The 22909-nt window shown below is 56.2% G+C and overlaps 2 protein-coding genes and 1 non-coding gene across 5 annotated transcripts; 1 reads left to right on the forward strand and 2 right to left on the reverse strand.

Moving 5' to 3' along the window:
• On the reverse strand, positions 1456-12103 carry MPST (mercaptopyruvate sulfurtransferase). 2 transcript variants are annotated; one of them, XM_021091532.1, is made up of 3 exons: positions 12015-12103; positions 6807-10546; positions 1456-2053 (listed from the first exon to the last, which is right to left on the reverse strand). In XM_021091532.1, exons 2-3 carry the CDS (start codon positions 7399-7401, stop codon positions 1755-1757), a joined length of 894 nt encoding a protein of 297 aa, XP_020947191.1. In that variant the 5' UTR covers positions 7402-10546; positions 12015-12103; the 3' UTR covers positions 1456-1754. The 2 variants fall into 2 exon arrangements, with proteins under 2 accessions (XP_020947191.1, XP_013852993.1); XM_013997539.2 differs by lacking the exon at positions 12015-12103 and adding an exon at positions 11519-11648.
• On the forward strand, positions 11541-21900 carry TST (thiosulfate sulfurtransferase). Of its 2 annotated transcripts, none has more exons than XM_005663810.2 (3): positions 11541-11890; positions 13026-13641; positions 21431-21900. In XM_005663810.2, the coding sequence occupies exons 2-3, from the start codon at positions 13047-13049 to the stop codon at positions 21727-21729; spliced, it is 894 nt and encodes a 297-aa protein (XP_005663867.1). In that variant the 5' UTR covers positions 11541-11890; positions 13026-13046; the 3' UTR covers positions 21730-21900. The 2 variants fall into 2 exon arrangements, with proteins under 2 accessions (XP_005663867.1, XP_005663866.1); XM_005663809.2 differs by lacking the exon at positions 11541-11890 and adding an exon at positions 12043-12390.
• On the reverse strand, positions 11790-11887 carry MIR9819 (microRNA 9819). The gene has a single exon (NR_128504.1). It is a non-coding gene; the product is annotated as a microRNA 9819 (primary transcript).

Here is a 22909-nt window from a genome sequence, read left to right on the forward strand (position 1 = left end):
GATCCAAGCCACGTCTGCAACCTACACCACAGCTCACGGCAACGCCGGATCGTTAACCCACTGGGCAAGGGCAGGGACTGAACCCGCAACCTCATGGTTCCTAGTCGGATTCGTTAACCACTGCACCACGACGGGAACTCCAGCGTTTCATTTTATAGATAAGGAAGGCGCGGCTCAGAAAGGCGGAACTTACTCAGACCTCTTATTCAGAAAAGCAGCATTCTGGTGATTCCCTCTAACCCCGTGGGCTTGGGAAAGACATGACTCCGCTTCCTAATGTAACTCCTAATGGGGATTGTAGGAGTTACATCAGGGAGTTCCTGCGTGGCACAGTGGGTTAAGATTCCGACAGCAGCTGCTCAGGTCGTTGCAGAAGTGAAGGTTTGATCCCTGGCCCAGCACAGTGGGTTAAAGGATCCAGCCTGGCTGCAGCTGCAGCTTGGGTTGCAGCTGTGGCTCCAGTTCAGTTCCTGGCCCGGGAACTTCCCTATGCCTTGGGTGCAGTCATCAAGAAAAAGTAAATTGAGGAGTTCCCATTGTGGCTCAGTGGAAATGAACCCAACGAGTATCTATGAGGATGCAGGTTCGACCCCTGGTCTCACTCAGTGGGTTAAGGATCCGGTGTTGCCGTGAGCCGTGGCATAGGGTGGCAGCTGCAGCTCTGATTCGACCCCTAGCGGGAACTTCCATATGCCGTGGGTGTGGCCCTAAAAAGAAAACGAAGTAAATTCAGAGTCAGGACATCTGAGTCTGGTCCCAGCTCCATCGTGAGCCCCTCATGTGATCTTGGGTAAGTCCCTGTCTGCTTTGTTTCCTTCTAGGGTTCCCCCCACTGACAATGGGGAAAGACGGAAAGGTCCTGGCAGGGGGTGTCTGGGGCCTTCTCAGACACCCTTGTACAAAGGTTAAACCCAGAAGGAAGAGAAGAGAGCCCTTCCCCTCAGGAAGCCTGGCAGATCAGCTTCTCCTGGAGCAGAAAGGATCAACCCTCCCTCCCACCGGACCACCCACCCCCAAGGAGCTCCAGAGGCTCGCCTGCAGGCATGGCTCTCAGAGTCTAGAACTAGATTCTCCTCCACGTTCTGTAAAAGATCTTGGCTGGGCTGGGACAGACCTTCTCAGCCTGGAACAGCCTCTCATTCAGCTCTGGACCCATTTCTGTCTAGACAGGAGATGCCCTGCTTAACTGGAGGGGCGGGGGGCGCGCACTGTGGGCGGGACTCCTGACACAGCACAGAGGGAGTCGCCTTCCATAGCCCAGAAGCCAGAAGGGAGACCCCCACATTATGAGATAGAAGACAGTCTGGTGGGAGACCTTTGGTCACAGGAATGGAAGGACTCTGAGGTCCCAGCATGGCTCAGAAGGCAGGGACGGGGTCCTCACGGCCCCCGTGGAGCTCCCTTGCTGGGCATGAAACCACTGGCCCAGGGCGGAGGAAAGCCCAGGCAACCCCAGTGTTAGAAGGATTCAGCACTTGGCTTTTTATTTCCTCAATGGTATAGAAACAGAAGCGAGGAGAGACTTTGGCTTGGCCCCGTATGGGCGGCTCCCCTCCCCTGCGTCCGCTGCCGCCTTCTCTTCTGTTTCCACTGGGAGCCCGCGAGTCAATGGAATTCTTGCCCTCTGGGATGTGGCCCCAGGTGCCACCTGAGTGGGAGGAAGAAATACTGTCCTGGCGAAAGCAGAGTCAGAACCACCCGGCGGGGCGCAGCTGGTGGCTGGGTGTCGCCCGAGCTTCCTGATGTGCCAGGCCTCAGTGGGTCTTCCCCCGGCCCTCAGAGATGATTTCTTCTGGCTGGGCACGCATGTACCACTCCACCCAGGAGCCGTTGTAGATGGGCACGTCGGGCTTGCCACAGAGGTAGGCCCCCAGTGCCACGTGGCACGCTGTGACGCCGGAGCCGCAGGTGGCCACCAGGGGCAGAGACAGGTCCACCTTCTTCTCCTGGAAGAGGCGGCGGATCTCCTCGGGGCTCTTCTCCAGGCCCTCGGGGGTCAGGAATTCCGTGAAGGGAATGTTGATCGTGCCAGGGATGTGGCCGGGTTCAATGCCTGCAGCCGCAGGGCAGGAAGGAGGGAAAAGACACAAAGGCAGTATGAATGGCCCTGCGGTACTGAGCAAGCCGCACAGGCACGGCGCTACCCCCGTCTGCATCATCTCGTGGAGGCCCTGCAACCAGGGAACCCAGGCCTCTTTCCAGGAGTTCCTTTTTCACAGGCAGAGAGGCTGAGGTTTGCAACTGCCCAACATCAGGCATCTCACCAAGTGCAGCCTAGAATTTGAACCCAGGACTCAGAAGCTCCGAGAGCCACACCTGGCCCCAGGTTTCCTGATGACAGTGTGTCCTGGGGCAACAAAGGAAAACAGGACCCCTGCTTGGCTAGGACCTGTTTATGGCAAGAAGTTTTGGTCTGGCAGAGCAGACAGGTAACAACTCATTACAAGCATGGTAGGTATTTCTAAAAGGCCCTACTAGGGAGTTCCTGTCGTGGCGCAGTGGTTAACGAATCCAACTAGGAACCATGAGGTAGCAGGTTCCATCCCTGGCCTCGCTCAGGGGGTTAAGGATCCGGCGTTGCAGTGAGCTGTGGTGTTGGTTGCAGATGCAGCTCGGATCCTGCATTGCTGTGACTGTGGTATAGGCTGGTGTCTACAGCTCCTATCAGACCCCTAGCCTGGGAACCTCCATGTGCCGTGAGTGCAGCCATAGAAAAGACAAAAAATAAAATAAAAAAACAAAAGGCCCTACTAGGTGGCATGCGGACAGAGCTCAACAAAAGGAATATGTAGTATGGGAATAATCGTAGCTGATATATTTTTTTCTTTTTACGGCTATACCTGCAGCACATGGAAGTTCCTAGGCTGGAATTGAATTGGAGGTGGAGCTGAAGCCTATACCACAACCACGGCAATGCGGGACCCTTAACCCACTGAGTGAGACCAGGGATCGACCCCGCATCCTCACAGAGACAACATCAGGTCCTTAACCCGCTGAGCCACAATGGGAACTCTGTGGCTGACATTATGAGGGTTTACCTTGTGCCAGGCAGTGCTCTGAGCCCCTCAGCTGTATTTCCCCCTTTAATCTTCCCTAAAACTCTATGGGAAAGACATTACTATTCTCCCTTTTGTACGGATGAGAAGACTGAGGCACAAAGCCTCGCCTGCCCGAGCGAGGAGAGGCAGAGGTCCCAGGGCTTGTGCTGCCAGCCAGCAAGCCCCACTGCCTGGGAGCTGCAGGGTTGGGGAAGCTTCTCTGAGCAAGCCCCAAGGGTGAGCAGGATTCCACCAACAAAGGGACTGGACAGTGGAGGCTGGGAGCGCCCCAGGCAAGGAACATCAAGGAGGCAGGGAATCCAGGGCTCAGAGGGGTTAAAAGTCATTGTGGCAAAAGTCAGAGAGAGGAGTTTCCTTTGTGGCTCAGCAGGTTAAGTAAGAAGCCGACTGGTATCCATGAGGATGTGAGTTCGATCCCTGGTCCTGCTCACTGGGTTAAGGATCTGGGTTGCTGCAAGCTGCAGCATAGGTCACAGAGGCGACTTGGATCTGGCGCTGCTGTGGCTGTGGCATAGACTGGGGCTGGCCCTAAAAATGCAAAAAAAAAAAGGCAGAGAGGCTGAGACCCCAGGGGAAACCAGGGTGGGTGGGGACAGATTAGCAAGCCTGGATTAAAGTTTAGGGCCTTGACAACTTTCCAAGGGGAAACCAGCTCTCTATCTTCAAAAAGACTGGTGTTTTTTTTATTTTTTTCCTGTGCCTGAAGCATGTGTTGGTTCCTGGACCAGGGATCAAACCCACGCCACAGCCGTGACCTGAGCCACAGCAGTGACAACGCTGGATCCTTAACCACCAGGCCACCAGGGAATGCTAAAAGATTGTTTTCTGATTGTAGCATGAAGAGGACCTGGACAAGGACAGAGGGTCCCTCAGAGGATCATCTCCCCCTCTCATCTCTGCAAATCAGGGAGCTGCCAACCGTTTTGGGTATCTACTCTCAGGACGTAGTGTATAGACAGCACTCTGTGTGCTTGGCGAGGCTGGGATGCATCAGGCATCCCAGCTTAACAGATGTAGAATCTGGGCTCAGAGGCACGCTGTGGAGACCAGCCAGAGCAAGGAAGAGCAAACGCTCAGCCCGGGTTGGCCACCATCAGAGCAGGGCTGTCCCTACTCCCGGAACCCCACCAAGCCCAGCCTGCGTCCCCTCCCTGCAATGTGGCAAACTAGAGATGCACTTGGCTAAGTCTCAGACACTGGTGTGGAGTGATGGTGACAGTGATATTGCCCATGGAATTTAGATGGAGCCTTTATACCCATTGGCTCATCCACCCTGACAACAGCCCTATTAGGTGTTTACGGTAATTTCTCATTTTCCAGAAGAAGCACCACCGGGGTATGCATTCACCACCTCTGTAAAGAACAACAGCCAGGAGCTCTCCTGTGGGGCAACGGGTTAAGGGGCCAGCGTTGCTGCACCTGCAGTATAGGTCGTAGCTGCAGCTCAGATTTGATTCCATACGCCACAGGTGTGCCCCCCAAAAAAGGGATTCAGTGTTGTCATTTGCAGCAGCTTGGATTGTTGCCATGGCACAGGTTCAATCCCCAGCCCAGAAACTTCTGCATGCTCTGGGCACAGCCACAACCCAACCCAACCAAACCAACTGTCAGGGAAGCACACGTAAATTCACTTCCCGTTCCTTGAGTGCATCCTGTCGTGTGCAAACGTGGAGCTGAGTGCTTTAAATCCGTGCTCTCGGAGTTCCCTTCGTGGCTCAGTGGCTAACGAATCTGACTAGGAACCATGAGGTTTCGGGTTTGGTCCCTGTCCTTGCTCAGTGGGTTAAGGATCCGGCGTTGCCGTGAGCTGTGGTGTAGGTTGCAGATGCGGCTCGGATTCCGCATTGCTGTGGCTCTGGTGTAGGCCAGCTGCTACAGCTCCAATTAGACTCCTAGCCTGGGAACCTCCATATGCTGTGGGAAGAGGCCCTAAAAAAGGCAAAAAGACCAAAAAATAAAAAATAAAATAAAAAAATAAAAAATGAATCTGTGCTCTCACTTGACCTTCAGCGCATCCTTTAAGCTCCAAACTTTACACATGCAGAAGCTGTGGTTCAGAGATTAGGTGACCTGCCAGGTGTCACACAGCCAACACAAGCTGGGGTGGGGCTCTGATGTCAGATCTGGCTCTGGCTGTCTGCCCTATGTTGCTCCACTACCCCCATTTCCACCCCCACCCAGAAAGTTGAGCTGAAGGACCTCACAGGTTCAAGGTGTCATTCCTATCAGGCTGCCGCTAATGTAGGTTTAAAAACAACTAGCCATCAGCAGTGTCCTCTGCAGTTTGCCCTAAGGTCAGTGCAGCTCTGCAGGGGTCCATGTGGCAGGCACCTTCTGAATTCACCAAACCTCTGGGGCCTCGTCTCTGTCCTGTGACTGGGTGAGTCTTCAGGAAGCCCTGAGAGCATGGATGGTCCTGGCCCTCAGGTCACCCCAAAAAGAGCTAGGACCAGGTAAATCCAAGCTGCTTTAGAAACACAAAACAGAAGCACTGAGCCCAATGTGGGGGCATGGCATGGGGAGGGGGGTTGTGCCATTCAGGGAGAGCTTCCCAGAGGAAGTGGCAAGCTCCTTGCACCCTCCTGAATGCAGGTGTGGAGAGAAATGGCTGGGGGGATTACTGGCAGTTCCCTGCAGTTAAAGGTGTTGCAGTTCAATGCCTGGCTGGGCTGCTTCCTGAGACCTGGGGCAAGGTAGCCATTCTAAGGCTCCATTTCCCCCTCTGTATGATGACAGCACCTGCTTCTGGGGATCATTAAAAAGCTAGGAGTTCCCACTGTAGCTCAGTGGTAATGAACCCAGCTAATATCCATGAGGATGCAGGTTTGATCCCTGGCCTCACTCAGTGGGTTAAGGATCCAGTGCTGCTGTGAGCTGCAGCGTAGGTCACCGATGTGGCTGGGATCTGGTGTTGCTGTGGCTATGGCTCTGATCTGAGACCTAATCTGGGAACTTCCATATGCCATGGATGCCACTCTAAAAAGAACAAAAAAAAAAAAAAATCACACTAAAGACACTAAAGTGCCCATTGACCCACGTGCTTTGTGGGGACTCCCTCCACCCTATACCCTCTACAGGGCTTCCTCGTAGGCTCCCTGCTCTAGGCCAGGCCAGTGACTGCCCTCTATTCAGTTTCTGCTCCAGCCCTGGGGCAGCAACTTCTCTCTCTACTTAGCGCCCCTCCTTCCTGCCTCCTGCAAGCCTTGGCCCCTCTGAGGGGCTTCCCCTTCTCTCTCCATCCCAGTCTCCTGCTCTTTCCCGAGTCCGCCTGCCACCCCTCCACTCCGCAGGGACTTTTACATCCACAGTATGGGGTAAGCAACATCCACAGTACTGGGGTGAAGCTGTTTGGGTTCTCATACTTATACAGGGTACCCTGAGTTCCTAATGGGTGGAGTTGGGGCAAGTATTATCACCCCCATAGGGCCGCACCTGCAGCATGTGCAGGTTCTCCAGTTAAGGATCCAATCAGAGCTGCAGTTTCCAGCCACAGCCACAGCCAACGCCAGATCCCAGCCGCACCTGCGACCTACACTGCAGCTTGTGGCATCACTGCATCTTCAACCCACTGAGGAAGGTCGGGGCGCGAACCCACATCCTCAGTTACTAGTCATATTCTTAACCCACTGAGCCAAATCGGGAACGCCAGCCCTCCCTTTGAGATAATGCCAGTCCAGGCGACCAGAAACCAAATCTTGGTCCCTCTCCCGTGCAGTGGCCTGACCCCGCACCCCAGAAATCCGTTACCGTCTCGGGGCTCAGGCTCCGTGCCCCGGAAGCGGCCGGTGGCTCGGGCATCCACCACCTGGAATCGCCGGGATTCGAGGTTCTCCTTGATGTCCTCGTAGGTCTTGACATAGGTGGGGTCCAGCACAGCGTGGAACTCGGCGGGCACAGGGCGGCTCTTGCCGGCGCTCAGCGGAAGGCCCTGGCGCAGCCAGTTGCGAAGGCCACCATCAAGTAGGGACACCGTGCGGTGGCCGAAGGCGCGGAACATCCACCAGACGCGCGGTGCCGCGTAGAGGCCCTGGTCGCTGGCATCGTAGACCACCACGTGGGTGGCAGCGCTCACGCCCAGGCGGCCGGTGTACTCAGCAAACTGCGCCGCGCTGGGCAGCATGTGGTCGTAGGGCGACGTGCGGTCGCTGCACTGGTCAAGGTCAAAGAAGGCGGCGCCCGGGATGTGGCGCGCCTCGAACTCGAGGCGTGCGTCTCGGCCCTGCTTGGGCAGGTACAAGGAGGCATCGAGCAGCTGTAAGGGCTGCCCGGCACGCGGGGCCCGCAGCGCCTCTGCCACCCATTGCGCCGACACAAGTGCGCGGAAGAGCTGCTGCGGGGCCATGGCTGCGTGCAGAGACACTGGGGCTAGAGGCCTGGGCGATAAGGAGGTTGTCCGGAGGTATTTAAGGAGGCTGGCCCGGCCCGGGAGCGGGAAACGCCTGTGCCTCTGGGGCTGGGGCTAGGGCCAGGGCTGGAGGGGGCGGTGGAGCCCAGCAAGGGCAGAGTACTGGATGGCGAACACCAGCCCTGATGAATCCAGATGCAGAGCTCAGTTCCCTCCCCTCCCCTCCCCTTCCCTGCCCAGCTCTGCCCTGCCAAGTCTTGGATAGACACACAGAGCAGTGACGGAATGACCACGACCACTTGAGGGCTAGGGGGCCCTCACGCAGTGCTTGCAGGGGGCTGGTAGGGGAATGGGGGCTCCCACCCCACCTCCAGCAGGAGCAGGTCCCCCTGGCACTTTAAGGCAAGTAGGGACAAAGTCTCAGCCCCTCCCCTAAGATGCACCGCAGCTTCACTTGCAGTCCACCAAGGTCCCGGGTGGAATTCATTCACCAAACATTTACACAGTCAGCCTCAGAGGAACAGTAGCTGGAACTTACTGAGTCCTCCCTAGTTGCCATTTAATTCTCTCAACACCTGACAACACTGCAGGACACAGAGAAGGCTCTCTGTCATTTGTTGCACGAGAAGCCTCAAGAAAGTTGCTATTGGGAGTTCCCGTTGCGGCTCAGCAGGTTAAGAACCTGGCTAGTATCCATAAGGACGCAGGTTCCATCCGTAGCCTCACTCAGTGGGTTAAGGATCTGGCATGGCCGTGAGCTGTGGCACAGGCCGCAGCTGCAGCTCCAGTTGGACCCCTAGCCTGGGGACTTCCGTATGCCGTAAGTGTGGCCCTGGGGAAAAAAAAAAAAAAAATGGTATTATTCTCACTGCTCCACAGAGGGAACACTGAATTTCACAGATGTGCACTAACTTGACCAAGATCAGCTTAAGAAGGGGTGGCACTAGGCTTCAGACCATGCCGTCCAGCATTTTGTCCTTGGAGTTTCCTCTCTGGAAAAAGTGACTTAGGACCTTAGTCCCTCTCCCCTCCTCTCTCCCCTGCAGGCCAGCAGCTCAGAGTACAGCGGTTCTCCAGTCCATTGTGACAAGACAGCCCACAGCCTTCCAGGGCAGAGGGGTCCAAATGCATGGAGCCCCTGGCCAAGCCCTCTCCCCCAGGGCTGTCCATAAGATGCCTTCGTCCAGGTTAGAGAAATTCTGCCAGTTAGAGGCAGGTTCCCCACTAGGGCACATGGCTGGGTAGAGAACAGAGCGTTTTGTACTGAGCACCATGGCCTTCGGTAGTGAGTATGTGGGGATGCCTGTTTCTGAATGAGAAAACCATCGGTTAGGAGTGCCTGCTGTGGCACAATGGGATCAGGGGCGTCTTTGCAGCGCCAGGACACAGGTTCGATCCCCGGCCCTGGCGCAGTAGGTTAAAGGATCCAGCATTGCCGCAACTGTGGCGCAGGTCGCACCCGTGGCTTGGATCTGATCCCTGGCCCGGGAACCCCATAGGCCGAGGGGTGGCCAAAAAAGAAAGAAAGCGGTCAGTCTGACACCTCTCACAAGCGCCTTGCCCTGGCTCTCAGAGCTGCTCAGGGGCAGTCTCAGGACCGGTAGCCAAGTCGCCACTTCTGAGACTAGAGTTCCTTCCCAGCCCCGGGTCAATGAGGACCAGGGCCTAATGAGTCCACGGTGTGGTACCTGGTGCTCAGCCGCCTCCCAAGGTCTTGCTGCAGCCTGGACTTTAGGGACCACGTTGCCATGCGCCAGGTCCTATGCTGGATACTGGGAGACTCTTGGCTTTGCCAGGCTCTGAGAGTTCAGGCAGCCCAAGGGCCTGCTCCAGAGAACATGTAATTGCACAAAGTCTGGAGTTCGGTGGGAGCCCAGGGCGGCCGCTAGTGCGGCCTGGGGTGGGAAGGCCGGGGAAGGTGGGAGGAGGGGAAGTCCCACCTCATCTGACATGGTCAAGGGCTCCGATGACCCCGGTTTGACCTTCGGGGTGAGGCTGCCAAAGAGGCTTTGGCTGCGGGGAGACCCCCGTGTTTGTGGGTTGCACCATAGTTCGATAATGTTGGAGGACACTGCCGGCCCCTTTGCGAAGAACACCTTTCGGTAGTTCCCACTGTGGCGCATTGGGACCAGCAGTGTCTCTCGAGCTCTGGGGCACAGGTTCGATCCCTAGCTCGGGGCACAGTGGACTAAGGATCCAGCATTGCCGCAGATGCCATGGAGGTTGCCACTGGCTGCTCGGATCCCTGGCCCGGGAATTCCATATGCCTCCGGGCAGGGGGACAAAAAAAAAAAAGCCACGCTGTGAACCACAGCAGCCTTTGCCCCTCGCCATTTTGGGGGCTCCTTGACTTTTGCTCCCAAGGATGAATTTAGAGTGGAAAGAAGCCTGATTTGGAAGTCAGAACCCCTCCAAAGTCAGTACAAACCCCACTCCCCTGCTTAAAAGTTGTGCAAGGGCAGGCCTGTCTAGAAGCTTAGCATTTCAGGCTTGGCGGGGACTGCAGAGGCCTGAGGTCACCCTGCCTCACCTGCCCCGCTGGACTGGCAGTTCTCATAAAGGACTGTGGGAGGCAGAGGCGGGTCTGGGAGAGCAGGCTGTGTGTGTCACTGAAGGGCGGGGACCAGGTCCCAGTGTGCTTGGCAGGCCTGGACGGCTGTAGGTGGGACTGCTCGCGGGGGTTAAGGACGCCAAGACAAACGGGACAGCCCCAGACCCATCTTCGGAGTGTATACAAACTATACTAGAGGAAGTGTGAGCCCCGGCCTGCTGTCTGGGGTGGGCCCAGGAAGAACAGGGCTCCAGTCAGACCGGCCCTTCTCCAAGGGCCTCCCCAGCACACTCTCTCCCCCAACTGCAAAGCACAAAGCTCAGAGGATGACCTGGCGAAGGACCAATTTTTGCCACTTTTGGTGAGAATATAATTGCCTCAGAATGAAAAGAATGTTTCAAAGGGGGATGAGAGGAGTTCCCACTGTGGCACAATGGAATCGGTGGTGTCTTGGGAGTGCTAGGAGGCAGGTTCCATCCCCAGGCCAGCACAGTGGGTTAGGGATCCGCTGGGGCCACAGCTGCAGCTTAGGTTGCAACTGTGGCTTGGATCTGATCCCTGGCCAGGGGAACTTCATATGCCACCAGAAGGCTGAAAAAAAAAAAGAAAGAAAATAAAAGGGAGATGAGAAAAGTATTCCAGGCACATGTAACAGCATATGCAAAAGTCAGGGGCAGGAATTCCCTTTGTGGCTCAGCCTTAAGGAACCTGACAAGTATCCTTGAGGCTGCAGGTTCCACCCCTGGCCTTGATCAGCGGGTTAAGGATCTGGCATTGCCATGCGCTGTGGTGTAGGTCGCAGCTTCTGCTCGGATCTTGAGTTGCTGTGGCTGTGGCATAGGTCAAATCACAGCTCCAATTAGACCCCTAGCCTGGGAACTTCCATATGCTGCTTTTTGGCTAAGAAACCAAAAAAAAAAAAAAGAAAAAGAAAGAAAGAAAAAAAGTCAGGGGCAGTGGTGTTCCAGCAGTTAACACACCCATGCTAAAAACATTAATTTACGTAAAGATTGAATACAAATGCAGGTTTTTTGTTTTTTTGTGTTCTGTTTGTTTGTTTGTTTGTTTGTTTTAAGCATAAGGCTTCCGGGATGAGCAAGATACACAAAAGCAGCCCTAGGAGTTCCGTCGTGGCTCTGTGGTTAACGAATCCGACTAGAAACCATGAGGTTGCGGGTTCGATCCCTGGCCTCGCTCAGTGGGTTAAAGATCTGGCGTTGCTGTGGCTCTGGCGTAGACCGGTGGCTATAGCTTCGATTGGACCCCTAGCCTGAGAACCTCCATATGCCACGGGAGCGCCCCAAGAAATGGCAAAAAGACAAAAAAAAAAAAAAAAAAAAAAAAAAAAAAGCAGCCCTAGCCTCCTGAGCTTAAGATCCAAGATTAACGATAGCCTGGTCTCCGCCTCACCTCGTGTGCCCCTGGGCAACCCGCTGGTTCTCTCTCTTTGGTGTTTAAATTAAGTTTCTGACCTACTCCGCAGGGCTGTTGTGGGAAGTGACACCCGCAGGGTTGTTGTGGGAAGTGACACCCGGGGGAGGAGCACCCTGCGGAGTTCCTCACCAAGCAGGCCTTGACAAATGTTAGTTTCCTTTCGCTCCAGCAAGTTCTTTGCCAGTTTGTCCTCCCCGGAGCCTCTGGGTCAGCTGGCCTCCTCTCCCAGGCTTCTCCGGCTTTATGAGCCCTACTCCCTCCCTCCTACCCTCTCTGGTGGCACCAGGTGACACCATCCTCCACAGGTCCCCCTCCCGCGGCCACTCAGCCCGACCCCATTCTGCCGGCCTCCCCCAGCTGCTGCGGACAGCCATCCTGAGGGTGAAGCCAGGGCCGCGCCTTCCCTGCTAGGCTGCAGCCCCCAGCTCTGCTCTGGCCCCGGGGCGGCGGGGGGACGTCCCAGGCTGAGCATCCGGACGATCGAGCTCCCTCTAAAGAAAGGCAAGCGCCACGCCGCCCCCGCAGTCACCCGAATCTCGGGATCCTGGCTTCCGGGCTCGGCCATTGCCCGGCGCAGAGCGCCCCCTCCCCGCGCCCGCAGCTGTCCCCTCCTCCCGTCACCAACCTGCTGCCGGCCAAAGGGAGGAGACAACGGCACAGCCCACTGCTGCGGCCACTCGGAGCCCGGGCTGCCGGCGCCTTCCACTGGCCAGGCGGGAGCGGGGGAGGCCCGAGCCGCCGAGCCCTGCCCCACGCCCCTTCCGCGCCGCCCACCGCCCGCGGCGGATCCTGGAGCATCTAAGAGGCGCTGCGAGCCGGGCGGGTGGCCGGGGGACGGACGCGGCGCCGCGGCGGGAGCGCGGAGCTGGGCGAGGGGCGCACGATCCCCCCTGCGTGGAGGCGCAATGGAGTGGGCCGGCCGGGGAGTTGAGGGCTCCGGGTTTGAACCTGCCAACTTCTCCAGCGGGCAGGGGCGAGCGCCAGGGCGGCGGCGAGGGCGAGTGAGTGCGGCGGGGTGGGGCGGCAGCAGACGCCCGGGCCGCCCGGAGTTGGGCCGCCGGCCGGACCACCTGCCACCCAGGGGAGGGTCCCGGTGGGGAGAGTGGGGCGGTCTGCCCCAAGCACCCTGGCCCCAACCGGGGCAGAGGGCACCGGGCCGGGCTGGACTGGGGCGTTCGGGAGGCGGGCGAGCCCATGTTGCTGAGAGGCCGCAGGAAGGTTTGCTAGACGCGAGGCGCGGGTGCGTGCAGGGCTCCAGCGAACCGTCCCCATGCAGCCACTCTCCTGCAGTCCCAGGAAGGGGGCTTTAAGCCCAGGATGCCTTCTCCCGTCAACCTGGGCACCTTCAAACAAGATCTTGAGGGCGAGGATTGCAGCTTGTAGGGCCAGACACCCTCCCTTAGAAGCTCTCGCCCCACCTCTTTCTGCGCGGGAGGGGGCGCAAGGAGACGCGGAAACAGGCTTTCCTTAGGGAACCTACAACCCTAACCCCACCGCACGCCAGCAGCCCTGCCGGCTTGCTGTAAACACGACACCCCGGGGGAGTGCAGCGGGGCAAAGCTCATCCTCCCAGGCCCTACCCCACTGCTCCCACGGTCCTCATACCGGTCTCTTTCCTGATTCCCACCCGCGCCAGGTGACACGCAGAGCTGAAACCATGGTTCAGCAGGTGCTCTACCGGGCGCTGGTCTCCACCAAGTGGCTGGCGGAGTCTGTCCGGACTGGCAAGCTGGGGCCAAGCCTGCGAGTGCTGGACGCCTCCTGGTACTCGCCGGGCACCCGCGATGCTCGCAAGGAATACCTAGAGCGCCATGTGCCCGGCGCGTCCTTCTTTGACATAGAGGAGTGCCGGAACAGAGAGTCACCCTACGAGATGATGCTGCCCACCGAGGCGGGCTTCGCTGACTACGTGGGCCGCCTGGGCATCAGCAACAACACGCACGTGGTGGTGTATGATGGTGATAACCTGGGCAGCTTCTATGCGCCGCGGGTGTGGTGGATGTTCCGGGTGTTTGGCCACCGCACCGTGTCAGTGCTCAATGGTGGCTTCCGAAACTGGCTGAAGGAGGGCCACCCAGTGACATCTGAGCCCTCACACCCAGAGCCAGCCATCTTCAAAGCCACACTGGACCGGTCCCTGCTCAAGACCTACGAGCAGGTGCTGGAGAACCTCGAATCAAAGAGGTTCCAGCTGGTGGATTCTCGGGCTCAAGGGCGGTACCTGGGCACGGAGCCGGAGCCAGATGCAGTAGGTAGGTGTCCCCGTGGGAGAATGGTCCCTGGGGAGCAATGCCTGGAGGAGAGACAGGGAGTAGGAGGTCTGGGACCCTCTCCAGGTTTTCCCCTGTCTCGCCATGTGGACCTCAGTCTTCCCATCTGTAAAATGAAAGGGTAGAGGCATTCCTATTGTGGCTCAGTAGGTTAAGCACCCGACATAGTGTCTGTGAAGATGTGGGTTCGGACCCTGGCCTTGCTCAGTGGGTTAAGTATTCGGCATTGCCACAGGCTGCAGCATAGTTCACAGATGCGGTGCGGATCCTGCGCTGCTGTGGCTGTGGTGTAGGCTGGTAGCTGCAGCTCTGAGTCAACCCCTAGCCCAGGAACTTCCGTATACCACAGGTGTGGGTATGAAAAGAAAAGGAAAAAAACCCATCAAAGCAAAACACACAATGAAAGGGTGGAGTCAAACCTAAAAGCTTTTTAGCTTTTATGTGTGAGAATATATGCATGTGTTTCCATAGCCACATACTAAGGTGTGACCTGGCATCTGTATGGAGTGGCATCAGCAGGGATGACTGGTGACCTCTCCACCCACATCCACACCCAGGCGCTAGCTCCCCCATATGCCCCGAAAGTGTAGTCATGGGTCACACATGCATCTCTATACAGAAGCTTCCCAAGGACGCAGAGCCCCTGGGGACCCTTTCTAGTTCTTTCTTAGAGACAAGAACAATGCTCTCCCCTGGCACCTCCTCCTCCCTCCAGCTCTCCCAGACCCTCTGACCTTCCCTCAGTGACTCGCTCAGGCAAGTGGCAGAGTTGGGATTTGAACCCAGGCAAGCCTGGTTCCAAACCAACGCTCTAAACCAGAACGCACTGCCATTCTGCCACCCCCACCCCTTCCCAGGGCCAGCAGGGAGCCTCTCTGCTTTTTTCCTGGAGCCAGCTCAAGGGTCCTCTTCTGTGGACAAAGTGGTGGTGGGGGAAGCTGGAGGGTGCCACTCTGCTGGGGGTAGGGGCGTCTTCAGGAGAGGACTTGCCAAGTTCTAGAACCTCCTAACAGAGAGAGGACCACAGCGGTCTTGCCATCACCCCTTCTGGGCGCCCTCCGGCCCCCTCGCGGACACCTCTGGGGGCCGGCACCTCACTGTTCTCAGGACCTCTCCTGCCCCAGGCTGGCGGGGTCCTCTGGTGGGGACCTTCTGGTGGGGGCAGAGCTCGGTCTTCAGCCAGGGCGCCTCTGGAATCCTGCTCCTATGCAACATTTTGACTCACTTGTTGAAAAAATCTCTTCCTTTCTGCACCTTGAGCTGGGGAAGCTGTTTCCAGTATTTAGAGGTGAAGGGGCTGAAAAGTCACCTCATCAGACTGAGGGGACGCGGTGGTGCACAGAGGAAGCGGGTGGATCAAGGGTACTTGGCTAGTTGGTGGTAGAGCCAGGAAAGTACCCTCTCCATGTGGCTTTCTCCACCCCCCCACCCCGTTTTTCCTGTCCGGCTTGCTCTCTGAAGGTCTGGAGTTGAAGATTCAAGTGTGTTTGGCATCTTCCAGAGACTCCTGGCACAGACCTCCTGCACCCCCTTCCTGGCCTTTGTCAAGGAGCCTGCTCTCCTGGGGATTTAAGCTACCCTTGAGGGGAGGGGAGGTGGAATTGTTTCCCTAGATGCTCCCCAGCTTGCCCTGGAGCAAACAAAAGAAGAGAGAGTTTAGAGAGGCCAGATCCAGTCGCCTTACTCCCATTTTAGAGATGAGGAAACTGAGGCTCCGAGAGGGGAATAGCCTACTGCTCCAGGAAAGCTCTTGGAAGCCCCGAATTCTAAGTCCCTCCCCCTCCTCCAGGTCCCGCCTTGAGACCTAGGAGCATGGATCCTAGTCTGAGCCCAGCTCCTCCTTGGTGCTGGTACCTCAGTCAGTTAATAATCCATCTTCTCTGGGTTCCTTTATTATAAACTGAAAAGAGTCACACCAGCTCTACCCACTTAGCTGTGATTTATTCAATGCAACGGTGGAAGTTCCCCTTTGTGGCGCAGTGGAAATGAATCCGACTTGTATCCATGAGGATGTGGGTTGGACCCCTGGCCTTGCTCAGTGGGTCAGGGATCCAGCGTTGCCGTGGGCTGTGGTGCAGGTCCCAGATGCGGCTTGGATCCCATGTGACTGTGGCTGTGGTGTAGGCTGGCAGCTGTAGCTCTGATTCATCCCCTAGCCTGGGAACCTCCATATGCCGCGGGTGCGGCCTTAAAAGTCAAATGATAATAATAAATGCAACGGTGGCTGGAAAGGTGTTTGGAGGAGGGTGTGCAAAGGCTGGAGCCACCTAGAAAGGCATGGAGGACATGGCACTTCTTCCTTCATTCCCTTAGCAGCTCCGCTGGCCTCCCCCAAGACATTTGGGGGGACATCAGGGCACACGAGGCTCTGCCGAGTTCATGGTCCCCAGCTTGGGGCGGGATCAAGGAGGCACCCCCAAGGGCTCAGCTGTCCAGATGTAACACCCAAGAGAGGGTGGGTGGCAGGCCCTGGGTGTCCCTGGAGGGAGTGACCGCCAGGAGGAGCTGGGAGCAGGGCCTTAGAAACCCAACAGTCACGTCCTGCCCGCCTCAGGCAAGCAACTTGCCCTCTGGCCTCATTTTTGTGCCCCCGCCTTGGGTCCTATTTGTAAGGGGTGCAAGGTGAGAGTCAGACGGACCTGAGTTCCATCCTAGTGTGACACTTTTGTGTGGCCTGGAGCAGTTCTCTTCACCTTTGAACCCTCTTTTTTTGGGGGGCCTTACCTTTGGCATCTGGAAGTTCCCAGGCTAGGGGTCAGATTGGAGCTGCAGCTGCCGGCCCACACCACAGCCATAGCAAAATGGGATCTGAGCCTCATCTGCGGCCTGTGCCACAACTTGTAGCTGTGCCTGGATCCTTAACCCGCTGAGCAAGGCCAGGGATTGAACCTGCATCCTCATGGATACTAGTTGGGTTCATTTAAACTAAGCCACAATGGGAACTCCCCCTACTCCTTAAGGAAAGGAACACTGCTTACCTTGTAGGAGCCTTGGGGAAAGGGAGGGTACGGAGGTGGAAATTGATCCCGCTCTGAGTCTCTATAAACCCTGTTCTCACCCCGCCCCCCGGGGGGGGGCAGTGAGGGTGAAGAGGAAGGAATTGACCCCCTACCTTGTACTCTTATTTGCAAGACCTTTCATATGCATGCTCTCCTGCACACCCGCCACAGCCCTGCAGGGGTGGCAGGCAGGGGGGTCCCAGTGGTCCCACCTTGCAGCTGGGAACAGGAACACAGACTTCTCTAGCTGGACACAGAGGCCAAGACTTGACCCCAGTTGCAGACATCAAAGTGAGGTTATTTCCAAGGCCGCTGCTGTGTAAGCAAACAGTGGATGGGGAAAAGGTCACAGCTCCCAGATGTTGCTTCATACGATCTTGTGGCCCCTGTGTCTCCTCCCATGCCCCCCATGCCTCCCACAGCCAGAGCTGCCGGCTGCCCACTGGGTTCCTTAGTGTCTTTATGATGAAAGCAAGAAAGGGCCTCACAGGGGTTCCCATCGCGTGGTGCAGTGGAAATGAATCCGAGGAACCATGAGGTTGCAGGTTCGATCCCTGGTCCTGCTCAACAGGTTAAGGATCCAGCGTTGCTGTGAGCTGAGGTGTAGGCCGGCAGCTGTACCTTTGATCGGACCCCTAGCCTGGGAACCTCCATAGGCTGCAGGTGCGGCCCTAAAACCAGAAAAAATAAAAAGGGCCACACGGGTTTCCCTGACCTTGAAAACCCACACCCATCAGTGACCCGAGGAATGTTAACGTGCCGAATTGACTCACATGCTGAAATGACACTCATCATCTCGAAATGCCGAGTCCCAGGCCTCTTAAGTGTTTTCGGAACAGGAGAGGTCACTTCATCCATTCCCCTGCCTCTGCCACTTTATAGGAAGGCTCCGGGTACTCAAAGTACATAGGCTTTGGGGTCTGATATACCTGACTTCACATCACACCTGTGCTGTGTGTCATGGGCAAGTTACACCACCTCTCTGAGCCTGCGTCCCTCAGTGCCAGGAGGCTAGTCTCCCCAGTTTGTGCGGATTGGGGAAGATAAAATTCTTTTTTTTTTTTTTTTTTTTGGTCTTTTAGGGCCGCACCCACAGCATATGGAAGTTCCAGGCCAGGGGTTGAATCTGAGCTGTAGCTGCCGGCCTACACCACAGCCACAGGAACACCAGATCTGAGCTGCAACTGTAAGGTACACCACAGCTCACGGCAATGTCAGATCCTTAACCCACTGAGCGGGGCCAGGGATCGAACCCATGTCCTCATGGATGCTAGCTGGATGCATTACTGCTGAGCCACAATGGGAACTCTGATAAAATTCTTGAGATAACCCATTGCCTGGGCGCCTGGTGTCAGAGGTTTTGAGCATGGTGGCCTGCCTGCTGGGAACAGGGAAAGCCAGGACCCTGCTGCTGAAGCTGGACTTGGAGCCTCAGCAGGATCCCTGGTTGTAAAATGCTTTTCCCCTAGTTGGCTGTTCTCCGAGGTTCTATGGCCAAGTTCATGCCTGCTCTCCTCCCACACAGGCAGTCAGTTCCTGCTCATTTAAATTCCTCAGACAGGCCCTGAGCCCTCGCTGGCAGAAAGGGAGGGGCCCCCACCTCCTAAGAGCCTGGCCCAGTGCAGGGCACTGGAGTCTCCAGAACCACCCCCCGCCCCGACCCCCGCCACTGACTTCTTTACTCAGAAGAGGTGCCTTTTATGTAATTAGAGGAAAACAATAAAGCTGTTTCTTCAGGGATGGCTGGAAAGAAACAAAACAGCATTCAGGACTCAGTAAAGCCTTGGGCTTTTAAATGCAGTCCACTGCCTGGGTACCGAAGCATTTGATTTTATTTTTATCTTCATTTTTCGCTTTTTAGGGCCACACCTGCGGCATATGGAGGTTCCCAGGCTAAGGGATCAAATCGGAGCTACAGCTGCCAGTCTACACCGCAGTCACAGCAACGCCAGAGCCAAGTTGCATCTGTGACCTACGCCACAGCTCATGGCAATGCTGGATCCTTAACCCACTGCGGGGGCTGGGGATCAAACCTGCGTCCTCATGGATACCAGTCAGGTTTTTTACCACCGAGCCATGACGGGAACTCCCTGAAACATTTTAAAGTCGAGTGTCTTGAAAAAGAAAACCTCTGAAGCCAACAGACTGAGTGTTCCTCATTGGTGGGGTCGGTACATTTCCCGCCTGAGATTAAACTTTTCAGAAGGTAGATTTCCCCGAGGTGCCGGGGATTAAGGATTCGGCATTGTCATTGCTGTGGCGCAGGTTTGATCCCTGGCCTGAAAACTTCCACCAGCCGTGGGCACGGCTTTTTAAAAAAAAGTTTCCAGGGAGTTCCCGTTGTGGCTCAGTGGTTAACGAATCCAACTAGGAACCATGAGGTTGTGGGTTCGATCCCTGGCCTCACTCAGTGGGTTAAGGATCCAGCGTTGCCGTGAGCTGTGGTGTAGGTCGCAGGCGAGGCTCAGATCTGGTGTTGCTATGGCTGTGGTGTAGGCCAGCAGCTGTAGCTCCGATTAGACCCCTAGCCTGGGAAACTCCATATGTCACGAGTGCGGCCCTAAAAAGCAAAAAATAAAAATAAAAAATAAAGTTTCCAGACAAAAAGATGAAGTCACAACAGGAAGAAATCGCTATAATTGTATAAGTCAGGACATCTAGCCAATCAAGGGAATTCGACCCCTGCCGTCGAATTTCGAATCTTCTTTGGCCTCGAGATGAGGAGAATGGGTCGTTGCTGGCATGCCTGTACACCAGCTCTGTGCCCAGGGTTATTAGGGGCTTTGATCTGAAGCCTGTGAGCTTATCCCCCCATTTCACAGGTGGGGGAACTGAGGCTCAGACGTGCAGGGCCTGTCTGGCTGCACGCTGCCCCAGTATGTGTCCTGGTCACTCTGGCCAGGTTGCCTCCAGCTGCCCAACCTGGTCCTTCTCTGCATCCCCGTCGGGGTAGAACAGGCTAGTGGGGAATGTGAGACGAAGGGGAGCCCAAAGAGACACCTCAGCCTTTCTCTGGCCCCAGGCTCAGTGCTTGGTCTGCCAGGGTGTGTGGTGTTTGAGGAAGAAGAGTGACCTGGGGGTATGCTGGGGGCTGGACCAAGGCCTTGACCCTGCGGGTGGCACCAGTTCTGGCCGTGGCCCAGTCCCCATTTCCCTACATGCTGGCTAGTCCAAAGCCGGATTTGGCAGGGGGACCTTATGGGTGCCGAGAAAGTTCTAGAATGGACCCTGGAGCTAATCTAGACCCCCATTCTGCTTCCATCCAAGCCTCTCGGGATTGCTAGGAAGGGCCTGGAGGGACCGCACTGCCCCCATTCGCACCTGCCCCCCAGGATAAGAGACGAAATGTTGGAGAAGCAGCGGCATCTGAGGGTGGTGGGCGGCCTGGGTACTCAGTGCTTTACTCCTTACAACAGCCCTCACGCGACAGCCCTCACGCGTGTCTCCGAGAGGGGATGTGACTTGCTTAAAGTCGCCCTGCTCACAAGTGGCAGAGCTGGGATGTGAACTTATGTCTAATCTTTACCCCTCTGTGTGCTCGCTTGCTTGCTTTTTTCTTTCTTTCTTTCCTTCTTTCTTTCCTTCCTTCCTTCCTTCCTTCCTTCCTTCCTTCCTTCCTTCCTTCCTTCCTTCTTTCTTTCTTTCTTTCTTTCTTTCTTTCTTTCTTTCTTTCCTTCTTTCAATTCGTTGGGCACATGGAAGTTCCCAGGCTAGGGGTCAAATCAGAGCTGCAGCTGCCAGTCTGCATCACAGCTCATGGCAACGTCAGATCCTTAACCCACTGAGCGAGGCCAGGGATCAAACTCACATCCTCATGGATACTAGCTGGGTTCTTAGCCCTCTGAGCCACAATAGGAACTCCCAGGTTAGCCTTTTCATGTTGCCGAGCCTCAGTGCGCTCATCTGTAAAGTGGAAAAACACATTATATTTAGTGACTCATGTGGTTATGTGTTTAACCTCTGTCTCCTTGCCAGGCTGTAATCCCCCTCCCTAGACCCTGCGCGTGGTCCCTCCCCTTCACCACTGTGTTCTCAGCACTTGGCCCAGCATGTAGAGTTTGCGTTTCTCCACAGCCCCATAGATGGGTGTATACCATTGAGCCCATTTTACAGATGAGGAAACTGAGGTTCAGAGAAGTGAAGCCACTGGCCTAAGGTAAAGGTTAGTTGATACCTGCTTTCCCATCCTCTCAAGCAGGTAGGAATTTGGACATTCCTACTTCAAGGCAGATTTTGGAGGAGGGGGTCCATGAGCCTTGGATGTAGACAGGGCTGGAGTAGACGGAGCTCCTGAAAAGACAAAGATGTTATTTTTTTTTTTTTGACCATGCCTATGGCATGCATAAGTTCCCAGGCTAGGGATCGAACCCACACCACAGCAGTGACTCAAGGTGCTGCAGTGACAACATTGGTTCCTCAACAGTCAGGCCACCAGGGAATTCCAGAAGATGTTGTTTTTATTTGCGAAGTTCCTTTTTTTTTTTCCTTTTTTAGGGCCGCACCTGTAGCATCTGGAAATTCCCAGGCCAGGAGTCAGATTGGAGCTGCAGCTGCCAGCCTGCGCCATAGCCACAGCCACGCCAGATCTGAGCCTCATCTGCAGTCTATACCATTAAGCGAGGCCGGGGATTGAACCTACATTCTCATGGATATTAGTTGGGTCCCTAATCCACTGAGCCACAATGGGAACTCCAAGCTCCTTATTCTTATAGCCACAGCTGACTTACCCCCGACCCTATGCCCCTCCTCACCCTGTCCTTGTCCCCACCCAGGACTGGACTCCGGCCACATCCAAGGCTCAGTCAACATGCCCTTCATGAACTTCCTGACGGAGGACGGCTTCGAGAAGGGTCCAGAGGAGCTCCGAGCCATGTTTGAAGCCAAGAAGGTGGACCTCACAAAGCCCCTCATTGCCACGTGCCGGAAGGGTGTCACCGCCTGCCACATTGCCCTGGCCGCCTACCTCTGCGGCAAGCCCGATGTGGCCATCTATGACGGCTCCTGGTTCGAGTGGTTCCACCGGGCTCCCCCGGAGACCCGAGTGTCCCAGGGGAAGGGCGGGAAGGCCTGAGCGGTGGCCTCTCCTCCCGTCGCTCACCGCTCCTGCCAGTGGAGTGACCCTGGCACAGCCCGCGGCTGGTCCATGCCCCGTGGGCAAAGGAAAGCGATGCGTTTTTAGAGTTGATGTGTAGAGTGCTCCTTCCCCCAACAACACTGGAGTAAACTTGGCCTTTTCTGAGTAGCCGTGTGTGCCTCTTTCTTCCTGGTCCCATCCTTGCTCCATAAGGCCAACGCCTTCAGATTTCTCAGACCCCACCAAGCCAGGAAAGAAACTTCTGTGGCGACCCCCAGCGGAAAAAGCCTCACTGGGGCCACTATTTGGTTTTGGCAAAGGAAGTCACCTGTTGTCCCGTGTCAGATGGGTCACGCTGGGACCTTACCTGAAGGGTTCCTGGGAAGCCCAAGAGAGAGGGAGACCCAGGCTAGCCAGGCGCGCCCTCCCCGACCCCTGCCCCATTCCTGCTGAAGGCCCAGCGCGCTGGGAGGAGGGGTTGCGAGAGGAGACAGCTGATCTTCCCTTGAAATGAGTGTTCCAAGGGGTGTCCCACAGGCCCTGGGGCCTTTCAGAAGAGGTGATGCTCAGAGGAGGCCAGAGGAAAGGTGGCCTCCACCTCTGGGTAGCCTTCCTGGCTCAGGCTCCTTAACCCACTGATTTGTAACCTGCTGAGTGACAACAGGAACTCCCAGCTCCTTCTTTTTTTTTTTGTCTCTTGTCCTTTTAGGGCTGCACCCACAGCACATGGAGGTTCCCAGGCTAGGAGTCGAATCAGAGCTGTTACTGCCAGCCTAAGCCAGAGCCACAGCAATGCCAGATCCAAGCCATGTCTGTGATCTACACCACAGCTCATGGCAATGCCGGATCTTTAATCCACTGAGCGAGGCCAGGGATCGAACCCGCAACCTCATGGTTCCTAGTTGGATTCAATTCTGCTGCACCATGATGAAAACTCTGAGCTCCTTATTCTTATAGCCACAGCTGACTGTGGCCTCCAGGCCCCACTTACCTCTGCCCCCTATGCCCCTCCTCACCCTGTCCTTGTCCCCACCCAGGACTGGACTCCAGCCACACCCATGGCTCAGTCAACATGCCCTTCATGGACTTCTTGACAGAGGACGGCTTCGAGAAGGGTCCAGAGGAGCTCCGAGCCATGTTTGAAGCCAAGAAGGGGAAACTTGCAAAGCCCTTCATT

Source organism: Sus scrofa, chromosome 5, assembly GCF_000003025.6.
Source record: "Sus scrofa isolate TJ Tabasco breed Duroc chromosome 5, Sscrofa11.1, whole genome shotgun sequence".
Classification (NCBI taxonomy): domain Eukaryota; kingdom Metazoa; phylum Chordata; class Mammalia; order Artiodactyla; family Suidae; genus Sus; species Sus scrofa.